The sequence below is a fragment of the Triticum aestivum genome, chromosome 4A, assembly GCF_018294505.1.
Source record: "Triticum aestivum cultivar Chinese Spring chromosome 4A, IWGSC CS RefSeq v2.1, whole genome shotgun sequence".
Taxonomy (NCBI): domain Eukaryota; kingdom Viridiplantae; phylum Streptophyta; class Magnoliopsida; order Poales; family Poaceae; genus Triticum; species Triticum aestivum.
In genome coordinates this window covers 619,846,385-619,858,683 of record NC_057803.1, presented here as the reverse complement: position 1 = coordinate 619,858,683, position 12,299 = coordinate 619,846,385, and the positions used below count along the sequence as shown (strand labels likewise).

Genomic DNA, 12,299 nt, shown 5'->3' with positions numbered 1-12,299 from the left:
GTACATGTGTGAATACATAGACAAACAAAGTGTCTCTGGTATGCCTCTATTTGACTAGCTCGTTTATCAAAGATGGTTATGTTTCCTAACCATAGACATGTGTTGTCATTTGATGAACGGGATCACATCATTAGGAGAATGATGTGATGGACAAGACCCATTTGTTAGCTTAGAATTATGATCGTTACAGTTTCATTGTTACTGCTTTCTTCATGACTTATACATGTTCCTCAGACTATGAGATTATGCAACTCCTGAATACCGGAGGAACACCTTGTGTGCTATCAAACGTCACAACGTAACTGGGTGATTATAAAGATGCTCTACAGGTGTTTCCGATGGTGTTTGTTGAGTTGGCATAGATCGAGATTAGGATTTGTCACTCCGTGTATCGGAGAGGTATCTCTGGGCCCTCTCGGTAATGCACATCACTATAAGCCTTGCAAGCATTGTGACTAATGAGTTAGTTGCGGGATGATGCATTACAGAATGAGTAAAGAGACTTGCCGGTAACGAGATTGAACTAGGTATTGAGATACCGACGATCGAATCTCGGACAAGTAACATACCGATGACAAAGGGAACAACGTATGTTGTTATGCGGTTTGACGGATAAAGAACTTCATAGAATATGTAGGAACCAATATGATAATCTAGGTTCCGCTATTGGTTATTGACCGAAGATGAGTCTCGGTCATGTCTACATAGTTCTCGAACCCGTAGAGTCCGCACGTTTAATGTTCTGTGACAATTTGTATTATGAGTTATGTGATTTGATGACCGAAGTTTGTTCGGAGTCCCGGATGAGATCGGGGACATGACGAGGAGTCTCGAAATGGTCGAGACGTAAAGATCCATATATTTGGAGGCTATATTCGGACATCGGAAAGGCTCCGAGTGATTCGGGTATTTTTTGGAGTACCGGAGAGTTACGGGAATTCGTATTGGGCCTTAATGGCCCATACGGGAAAGGAGAGAAAGGCCTCAAGGGTGGCCGTGCCCCTTCCCCATGGACTGGTCCGAATTGGACTAGGGAAAGGGGGTGCCCCCTTCCTTCCTTCTCCTTCTCCCTTCCCTTTTTCCTATGACAACTCCACACTTTGGGCGCGCCCTATGAGGGCCGGCCTCCTCCTCCCTCCATCCTTTATATACGTGGCCAGGGGACACCCCATAGACAAGTTGATCATTGATGTCTTAGCCGTGTGCGGTGCCCCCCTCCACCATAATCCACCTCGTTCATATCGTCGTAGTCCTTAGGCAAAGCCCTGTGCCGGTAGCTTCATCATCACTGTCATCACACCGTCGTGCTGACGAAGCTCTCCCTCGACACTCTGCTGGATCGTGTGCAGATCGCGGAGGTGCGATACTTTCGGTGCTAGGATCAGTCGATCGTGAGGACGTACAACTACATCAACCGCGTTGTCATAACGCTTCCGCTTACGGTCTACGAGGGTACGTGGACAACACTCTCCCCTCTCGTTGCTATGCATCACCATGATCTTGCGTGTGCGTATGAATTTTTTTGAAATTACTACGTTCCCCAACACATTTACCCGCGCTACTACTAGAGTTTTCCCTAGTAGTGCCTGTGTCATATGGTAGAGTTGTGTGGCAAATAACGGGATCAGTTTTTGAGACTGATTTCTGTCCCAGCAACCTTTGGCAGTATTACTCTTGGTGCTTTGTTTTCTTACCTGACGGAGTTAAGTTTTATACTTTTTGACTGGCAGCTATTTGCTGAGCAATTTGGAACAGCCGCAACCGGGCCACATTTGAGTTTAAGCCTCCTAAAGTCCATTTGAAATTGTTTTCTCGGCTTGTGTCTTCTTGAATTACTGGGCAGGGCTGATGAAGGGCGATGATCGTGAAGCAATGAGGAGGGGCGCGAAGATGCTAGCTGCACCAGAATGTTGGAAACATGATGAGGATTTGCGCGGCGGCCACGGATGAAACGACTGTGAACTAGGAGCCTTTCCGCCCTCACCTCACCTCGATGATGATCAAAAAAAGGGGTGGTGTGTCGGCCTTTTGTTTTGTTTTGGGCCCCCTGCTCTTGCATGAGCTTGTTATGAGCCTTGCATGATACTTTTCTGCTTTGTGTCTTTCGTTCTCTCCATAGTAGGTGTCTCGTGGGCGAGCTCTTGCTGTGGGTTTCCCGACGGTGCTTGAACTCACTCTCCCCCTTCCCTTCTCATCAAACTCTGAGTTTGTACTTGTATTTCCGTTATTCAGTTATATAATGGAAAGGGGTTATGCATGGTTACAAAAAAAATCCTTGTCTGATTGGAATGCCATAAAAAAACGTCAAGGCCAGAGTGTTACGCATCTGACGTGTGGCACTTTTCATTTGAGATTAATTATGATGACACATCTTTCCCAAGAAAAGTTAGGGTTCCTCTGTCTCCCGCCCATTCGCCTCGTCTTCGGTGGCCTTAGGGCCATGGGGGCGTCGTGGATCCCAGCCTTTGTCAGTGGGAGGGCTTAATTTCCAAACGTTTCTTTGAGTTTTGTTAGGGTTTTGTGTCTTGCTCAGGAAGGTGAGACAGCGGCGGCTCCCTGAAGATGAAATAATATTCTCCCCACCTCGCACCCGTCCCGGTGGTGTGTCTAGCATATCCGGTGGGCGTGTGGAGGGATGTCTCCGGTGGATTTGCCTTTGTTGTATCTGCTTGGATCTGGTTGTCGTTCGTCTACGTTCGTGTGTCCTCAGGTTGGATCCTTTAGACCTACGCTACTCTTGATCGACGGCGGTTGCTGTTCTGGTTTGTTGGTCCTATGGTGCCTTAGCACGACGATTTCTCAATTGTCTACTACAATAAGGTTTGCCCGGCTCCGGCGAGGGAGGGGCGATAATAGCGGCGCGCCTTCGGCTCGCTTCAGTGCTTGTAGTCGTCGCTAGATGGTCTACAGATTTGGATGTAATTTTTACTATTTCTGATTTCATTGTACTGCCATGATTGAAGATGAATAGAGTGGGAATTTTTCGCAAAAGAAAATTATGACGACGCATGTGTACGTGCGATGCGTACGTACATGGATCGTGTCAATCTAGTGCGTGGCATTGACACGGTACATGTGTTTCGACTTTCGAGAGTAGGTAGGATGCCTTGTCTACCTCGGACTCTGAACACAATACGTGCCTCCGTTCCAAACTGAGTCGAACTGCACCGGGCGCCCGCCTTATATACGGCCGTGGCAGCTTCGGTGGCATCTGGTTCTCTCGCAACAACGGTGGCTGCAGCAGCTTCGATTTCTTATCATCTTGTGTACGTGACTCGAGCGACTTCGAGATGGCAGCGGGAGGCATCGCGCTCGGCGGCGCCAATATGTGGGCCGCGCTCCGCAACAACGACCCCGGCCACCGCACCGACGGCGTCGTCATCGACCGTCCCAAGCGCAAGAGAGCCAAGAAGAAGAAGACGACGCCGGCTGCCAGCGTGGACAGTGGCGCCGAGATGCAGACCGAGCCGACCGACGGTCTCCAGGAGAAGGAAGCAAGGACCACCGTGCCCGACGGTGGCGATGACAAGGAGACGCCGGCCGCGCCGCCGAGGTGGGGAGATGAGGAGGCAAGTGAATGCGAGGAAGAAGAAGCAGAGGTCATTACAATGGGCGGTGTCCCCTGCCGGACGGTGGCCCCGGGAGCAGCAGAGGAAGAGATGGGTAAAGAGGAAGAGGAAGCAGAGTTCATTCTGGTGGGTGGTGTCCGCTGCCGGACGGTCAAGGCGGCCGTGGCGGGAGTCGTCATCACAGTCGGCGGGACCGACATGTGGGATTTCCTCTGCGACAACGGCCCCGGCCACAGCGCCGATGCCGTCGACGGCCGAGAGCACGGAAAGGTCGCCGCCGTCATCGAGGTAGCGGTAGAGGAGACGCCGCCCACTGCTAGCGCCGCCGAGAAGCACGAGACGGCGCCGGCTGCTATCATGGTGGACGACGGCAGCAACGTGCAGACCGACGGCGCTGCGGAAGACAAGCAGGCCACCGTCACCGTGCCGGCGGGCGACGAGGTAACGGACGGTCGCGAGGAGAAGGAGACGGCACCGGCGGTTATCGTGGACGACGGCAGCAAGGTGCAGACCGACGTTGCTGCGGAAGACAAGCAGGCCACCACCGTGCCGGACGGCGAGGAGGAGGTAACCGACGGTCGCGAGGAGGAGGAGACGGCGGCCGTGTCGCCGAACGAAGAAGAAGAGGAGGTCACCAGTAAACAAGAGGAAGAAGCAGCGGAAGAAGAGACGAGTAAAGAGGAAGAGAAAGAGAAAGTAGAGTTCATTGACGTGGTCACCACGGGCTGCCCGACGGTGGCAAGGCGGACGAGCACGGCGGCCGTGGAGGGAGGCATAACGGTCGGCGGCGCCAACATGTGGGCTGCCCTCCGCGACGATGACCCCGGCCACGGCGCCAAGAAGAATAAGAAACGTGGCAAGAAGACCAAGAAGAATAAGAAGCGTGTCGCGGAGGACAGCGAGCAGGCGGACGCCGTGGACGACGGCGTGGTGCAGATCAGCAGCGGTCATGAGGAGCAGGAGACGCCAGCGGAGCTGCCTAGTAAAGTCGAAGAAGAAGAGAAGACCGCCGGCGCCGGCACAGTCGCCACAGGCGGCAGCCGCTGCCCGGCAGTAGCCGGCACGATCTTCAGAGCGGCCATCGCGGTGGCGCTGTTCTCTCTGTGGTGCCGGTTCGCGCCCATCGCCGTCTGATGCGTAGTCTGACCATGCCATGGACAAATCAGCCAGCATTAAGAAAAAGTAGCACTAGTAATTTAGTTAATATGATTGATGTAATTCTTTTGAGACTGAGAAAATGATTGGTGTAATTAGAAGAACGATTTCTTCTGTGGTAAGCCATGGATTTGGATTTGGAATGATTACATGATATTTCATTGGTGTTTTCTTTTCGAGTGAATTCCGGTTTTTACCCCCTATTTTGACATTTTTACACTAATTACCCAATTTAGCGGAATTTCATTCGTTTTACCCTATTTAGCATAAATGTTGCCACAATTTACCCTATTTTAATTTTTGTGTGCGTTCTAACCGGCTGGCAATGCCACGTCGGCAGTTTTTTCCTGCCTATTTTTCTCCCTACTCAACTCGCTTCCGGCTTGAAGTATTATGATGAGACGATTATACTTGATCAGCATGGCATATCATCGTTGAATAAATTATAGGAGAAATTGTTACTGATATAATTTGAAACCATGTATGTTTTTCTTCATTTATCATATAGGGCCTTAAGTATGCATGATTCTATGGATTAGATTAAAGTGGTGTAAATATACTACTTTACTAACTCTGATACACCTACATATCTGAATATGTAGGTAGCAATGTTCACCGGAAGAGTGTTAATACATGTACAAGTGATAGCATCTGTTGCTACTTGCTAGTTGTAAAGGAATTTTTATTTTTCTTGCACAAAGTGGATGGCAACCAAGATGTGGAGTGTTAGGCATATTTTACATGTTCGTGGATACAAGAATCTAGAGCTAGAGATGATCGAGAGGGATTTGATTAGTTATTTTGATATAAAGGAGAAGATCAAGGAATTGGGTTCCAACCCTTCAGACACCGTTTATTATCAGAAGAAGGTGGCCAATGGGAACTCCATGGTTGAGTTAACAGATGATGCACGCAGTGGTGGAGGCAGCGTGTAGGCACGGTGGGCCGTGGCCCACCCAGAATTTGAAGAATTTTTTTTCTACCATGTACTAATTTAGCCCAAAGGACTGTCCAAAGCCCAGCCCCAGCCGTCTAGGTTTCTTCTCGTGTGTGAAGCAGCTTCGTGCCTCCGTCTCCTCTCTGGCCACGCCGCCTCAGCGGCTCAGCCCTCACCCGTCTCTCCTCCGAACTCCGGCCACTGGTTCCCCTCCTCTCGCCGCTCGCCCCGCCCACAGTCGCCGACTCGCCGTCGTCAGGCCAGGAGAGACGAGACAGGGGCATCCGCTGCGTCTCCCGTGCAGACTGCGGCTGGATCGATCCTGTGGTGCTCGCGGCTGGCTGGACGCCTCTCCAGCTGCGTCTCCCTCACCACCGCCGGACCAGTACTGCGCCGGACGGCCTCAAATCATCTTCCCCGACCTCCGTTTGAACAAATCAGCAAGGTGAGATTCCAAGCTTCCCCCCAAAATAGATGCTTTGCTGCATCCAAATAAATTGATGCCCAGTCCAGTGTATATGAATTATGAATTGCTAGTAGTTGATGTCCATGGTCAATACTTGATGTTTATATTGACCAAGATCTACAGAATTTGCTAGTAGTTGGTGTCCATGGTCAATAATTTTTTTCTACCATGTACTACCAGTGTATATTTGTACTGGTTTATATGCAATAGTCAATACTTGATGCTTATATTGTGTAGAACTGATTTGGTATGCTGTTTCTACCAATGATGTTTTAATTTTGATATAATTGCAGAGCAGAACATGAAGAGGAATGGTGCCATTCTGGACCTGTTTCGAAAACATGAAGAGAAAGCGAGGAAGATTGCTACTGAACATCACACTGAAGATATTGAAAATGCGCGGTGTCCTAATTCCCCACCTCCAATCCATTCCGATACGGACATGGATACAGATACTGAGATCGATGTTGAAATTGAAGATGCAACGCCAAGTCTTCCATCACCCCAACAGCCAAGTGCACATGTCTTTTTAGGTGATCCAGGGAAAAGAACTCCTATTTCAGACTATGCTTTTAATGATCAAGATAGTGTTCGAAGAAGATACATTGCAAAAACTGCATGCCGACCATATGCACATGCTTTTCAAGTCAGGAAAATCTATGGTAAAAATCGACACTTTAGTTTTTTTTGGTTTGAAAAGTACAGTTGGCTAGAATATAGTGTCTCAAAGGAAGCAGCATATTGCTTTGTGTGCTATTTGTTCAAGGGAAAACTAATGGGGGGCCTAGGGGTGATGCCTTTGTTAAAACTGGTTGGAGAAATAGGAACAAACCTGATGCACTGGACAAACATATGGGTGGTATTGGTAGCATTCACAACCAAGCTCAAGAGAAGTACAATTTATTTGTGACACCTCAAACGTCAATTTGTAATACCATGGTGAGGGTGTCTAAACAGGATCTGCGTCTTTACAAGGCTAGGCTAACTTATTCACTAAGATGCTTGAGGTTTCTTTTGAACCAAGGATTGGCATTTCGTGGACATGATGAGAGTGAAGAATCTAGCAATAGGGGGAACTTTCTTGAACTTCTAAAATGGCTTGCAGAAAATGATGAAGAAGTTGATAAGATTGTTTTGCACAATGCTCCTGGAAACTGCATCTTGACTAGTCCAACGATACAAAAACAAATTATTGAATGTTGTGCTGTGCTAACTACAAAACAAATTATTGAAGATCTTGGTGATGAGCACTATGCAATCCTAGCTGATGAGTCTAGTGATGCATCTCATAAAGAGCAACTTGCTATTTGCATACGTTATGTTGATAAAGTTGGAAAGGGGCGTGAGTGGTTTCTTGGAGTTGTTCATGTTGCCAACACAACTTCTTTGTCACTTAAAGCTGCAATTGAATCTTTGCTTACCGATCATCATTTGACTCTTACTCAAATCCGTGGGCAAGGATATGACGGGGCTAGCAACATGAAAGGAGAGATTAAAGGGTTGAAAACATTGATCATGAAAGAGTCGCCCTCTGCTTATTACATTCATTGCTTTGCACATCAACTTCAATTGGTTCTTATTGCCGTGGCAAAGGGAAATGAACCATGTAAATGGTTTTTTGATCATGTTTCTTACTTGCTGAATATTGTTGGAGTTTCTTGCAAGCGTCATGACATGCTTCGAGATGTTAGAGCTCAAAAGGTTCTGGAAGCACTTGAAATGGGTGAAATTGAAAGTGGAAGTGGGTTAAATCAAGAGATGGGATTAGCTAGACCCGGTGATACTCGGTGGGGTTCTCATTTTCGAACCATTCTGCACATTATTACCATGTACCCCACAATACTAGAAGTACTTGATACTATTGGAAAAGATCCTTCACAAAGTGGTGAGGACAAGAATACGTGCAGTGGCTTTTGCCTTGGAGTCATATGACTTTGTTTTCAATCTTCACATGATGCTTGTTATTCTTGGCCACACTAATGAGTTGTCTCAGTCATTGCAAAAGAGTGATCAAGATATTGTTAATGCAATGGCACTTGTTAGTTTGGCAAAGAATAAAATGCGACATATGAGGTCTCATGTCTGGGAAGAATTTCTTGCAAAGGTGACATTGTTTTGCAACAAACATGGAATTGAAGTTCCTACACCGGAGGATAATTATGTGCCTCATGGAAGATCACCTCGGTATTATGAAGTGCAAACAAATGATGATCGTTATAGAAGAGAAGTATATCTTGGTATCCTTGATCAAATCATTCAAGATCTTGACAATAGGTTTGATGAGGTTAATATGGAGTTGCTTATTTGCATGTCTGCTTTGAACCCCGTCGATTCATTTGCTTCTTATGATGCACTCAAGGTAATGAAACTTGCTGAATTCTACCCCCCAGGACATATCAAGCATGGATTTGGTAAGGCTTGAATTCCAACTTGATACTTTTATTGATGATATGAGACAAGATGATAGGTTCAGATCTGTGCGTAATATTGGTGAACTCTCTGTTATGCTTGTTGGTACAAACAAACATGTTCTCTATGATTTGGTCTACATGCTTATCAAATTGGTATTGATCTTACCGGTGGCCACAGCGAGTGTTGAAAGAGTATTTTCGGCAATGAATCTAGTGAAAAATAAGTTGAGAAATAGTATGAGTGATGATCTCATGAACAACTATTTAGTAACATTCATTGAGCGAGATGTGTTCTTGAAAGTAAGCGAGGAAGACATCGTTGAAGATTTCATGGCAAAGGAACGTCGTAGAGTTACTTAGTGTTATAGTTTCTACATGCCTACATATGGGTATCTTTCATGTAAGACTATTTGTATTTGCAACGTTGCAAATTTGGAATATTTGGGAACTATAATGTTGTCTGACTTGATTGAGCTGTTTGTATTATATTTTTGCCAACTATTGTATGTATGATCTTGGATTAGGTAGAATTTTTTTAGGTGTGCACACCCACCATTTCTTTCCTGGCTCCGCCACTTGATGCAGGCATGATGAACATGCTAGAGGCATTTGTTGCTTATATGGAAATCAGTTTGCATGTTTGATTGGGGGCGAGCAACGCAAATGAGAAGCCACGGGAGGCGAGCGTGGCACGCCGTCGACTTGGGCGTTGTGCATTGGACGTGACGCGAGCGACCACCGGTCGGGAGAAGCTGCGTGGCCCAGTTCAAAAGTGAGAAAATAGCTAGGAAAAACCACTGACGTGGCATGCCAACTGACCTAACAATTGTGACTGACCAGTCAGAATGCTCACAAAATTTGAAAAAGGGTAAACTGTGGCAACATTTTTGTTAAATGGGGTAAAACGGATGAAATCTCACTAAATGGGATAATTAGTGTCAAAAATGTCAAAATAGGGGATAAAACCCGGATTCACTCTTTCTTTTCTTGCTCCAAAGTGTAACTTAATGTTTCAGTAAGTGAGGGAGTCCTGAATTAGGGGGTGTCCGGATAGCCGGACTATACCTTCGGCCGGACTCTTGGACTATGAAGATACAAGATTGAAGACTCCGTCCCGTGTCCAGAAGGGACTTTCCTTGGCGTGGAAGGCAAGCTTGGCGATACGGATATGTAGATATCCTACCATTGTAACTGACTCTGTGTAACCCTAGCCCTCTCCGGTGTCTATATAAACCGGAGGGTTTTAGTCCGTAGGACGAATAACAATCATACCATAGGCTAGCTTCTAGGGTTTAGCCTCCTTGATCTCGTGGTAGATCTACTCTTGTACTACCCATATTATCAATATTAATCAAGCAGGAGTAGGGTTTTACCTCCATCGAGAGGGCCCGAACCTGGGTAAAAACATTGTGTCCCTTGTCTCCTGTTACCATCCGCCTAGACGCACAGTTCGGGACCCCCTACCCGAGATCCGCCGGTTTTGACACCGACATTGAAGGAAATATGCCCTAGAGGCAATAATAAAGTTATTATTTATTTCCTTATAATCATGATAAATGTTTATTATTCATGCTAGAATTGTATTAACCAGAAACATAATACACGTGTGAATACATAGACAAACAAAGTGTCACTAGTATGCCTCTACTTGACTAGCTCGTTAATCAAAGATGGTTATCTTTCCTAACCATGAACAATGAGTTGTTATTTGATTAACGAGGTCACATCATTAGTTGAATGATCTGATTGACATGACCCATTCCATTAGCTTAGCACCCGATCATTTAGTATGTTGCTATTGCTTTCTTCATGACTTATACATGTTCCTATAACTATGAGATTATGCAACTCCCGTTTACCGGAGGAACACTTTGGGTACTACCAAACGTCACAACGTAACTGGGTGATTATAAAGGAGTACTAAAGGTGTCTCCAAAGGTACATGTTGGGTTGGCGTATTTCGAGATTAGGATTTGTCACTCCGATTGTCGGAGAGGTATCTCTGGGCCCTCTCGGTAATACACATCACATAAGCCTTGCAAGCATTACAACTAATATGTTAGTTGTGAGATGATGTATTACGGAACGAGTAAAGAGACTTGTCGGTAACGAGATTGAACTAGGTATTGGATACTGACGATCGAATCTCGGGCAAGTAACATACCGATGACAAAGGGAACAACGTATGTTGTTATGCGGTCTGACCGATAAAGATCTTCGTAGAATATGTAGGAGCCAATATGGGCATCCAGGTCCCGCTATTGGTTATTGAACGGAGACGTGTCTCGGTCATGTCTACATTGTTCTCGAACCCGTAGGGTCCGCACGCTTAAGGTTACGATGACAATTATATTATGAGTTTATGCATTTTGATGTACCGAAGGTTGTTCGGAGTCCCGGATGTGATCACAGACATGACAAGGAGTCTCGAAATGGTCGAGACGTAAAGATTGATATATTGAAAGCCTATATTTGGATATCGGAAGTGTTCCGGGTGAAATCGGGATTTTACCGGAGTACCGGGAGGTTACCGGAACCCCCCGGGAGCCATATGGGCCTTAATGGGCTTTAGTGGAAAGGAGAAAGGGGCAGCCCAAGGTGGCTGCGCACCTCCCCCCTCCCGTAGTCCTATTAGGACTAGGAGAGGTGGCCGGCCCCCCTCTCCCTCTTTCCCCCTCGGGGAATCCTAGTCCAACTAGGATGGGGGGGGGGGAGTCCTACTCCCGGAAGGAGTAGGACTCCTCCTGCGCCCTCCTCCTGGCCGGCGCACCCCTTCCCCTTGGCTCCTTTATATACTGAGGCAGAGGAACCCTAGAACACACAAGTTGATCCACGTGATCTATTCCTTAGCCGTGTGCGGTGCCCCCAGCCACCATATTCCTCGATAATACTGTAGCGGAGTTTAGGCGGAGCCCTGCTGCTGTAGTGCATCAAGATCGTCACCACGCCGTCGTGCTGACGGGACTCTTCCCCGACACTTTGCTGGATCGGAGTCCGGGGATCGTCATCGAGCTGAACGTGTGCTAGAACTCGGAGGTGCCGTAGTTTCGGTGCTTGATCGGTTGGATCGTGAAGACGTACGACTACTTCCTCTACGTCGTGTCAGCGCTTCCGCAGTCGGTCTGCGTTGGGTACGTAGACAACACTCTCCCCTCTCGTTGCTATGCATCACATGATCTTGCGTGTGCGTAGGAAATTTTTTGAAATTACTACGAAACCCAACAGACATTGGTGCTTTCATTGAGAGTTCCTGTGTGTCGTCGCTTTTAGGCCCGATGGCTCCTCCGATCATCAACAACGACGCCGTCCAGGGTGAGACTTTTCTCCCCGGACAGATCTTCGTCTTCGGCGGCTTCGCACTACGGGCCAATTCGCTTGGTCATCTGGAGCAGATCGAAATCTATACCCTGGCCATCAGGTCAGATTTGGAAGTCTGAACTACACGGCTGACATCCGCGGGGACTTGATCTTCGACGGATTCGAGCCACAGCCGAGCGCGCCACACTGTCACGATGGGCATGATCTAGCTCTGCCGCCGAACAGTGCCCTGGAGGCCGCACCCGCATCAGCTCCGACCCTTAGTTCGGAGCCAACTGCGCCGATCGAGGATGGGTGGTTGGACACCGCCTCGGGGGCTGCAATCTCTACGGTGATCGAGCCGAATACCAGCCCTGTCCTCTACAAGGCCCGTGACTCCAAGGAGCCGGACTCCTCTCCGGACTCCGAGCCCTCTGCGCCCCCGCCGATCGAATCCGATTGGG

General features: G+C 47.6%; 1 protein-coding gene across 1 annotated transcript; it reads left to right on the top strand.

The window, feature by feature from the left end:
- The first annotated feature begins 7,063 nt into the window (after positions 1-7,063).
- Positions 7,064-8,059, top strand: LOC123084091 (zinc finger MYM-type protein 1-like). The gene is made up of 2 exons (XM_044505872.1): positions 7,064-7,212; positions 7,276-8,059. The coding sequence occupies exons 1-2, from the start codon at positions 7,064-7,066 to the stop codon at positions 8,057-8,059; spliced, it is 933 nt and encodes a 310-aa protein (XP_044361807.1).
- The last annotated feature ends 4,240 nt before the right edge of the window (positions 8,060-12,299 follow it).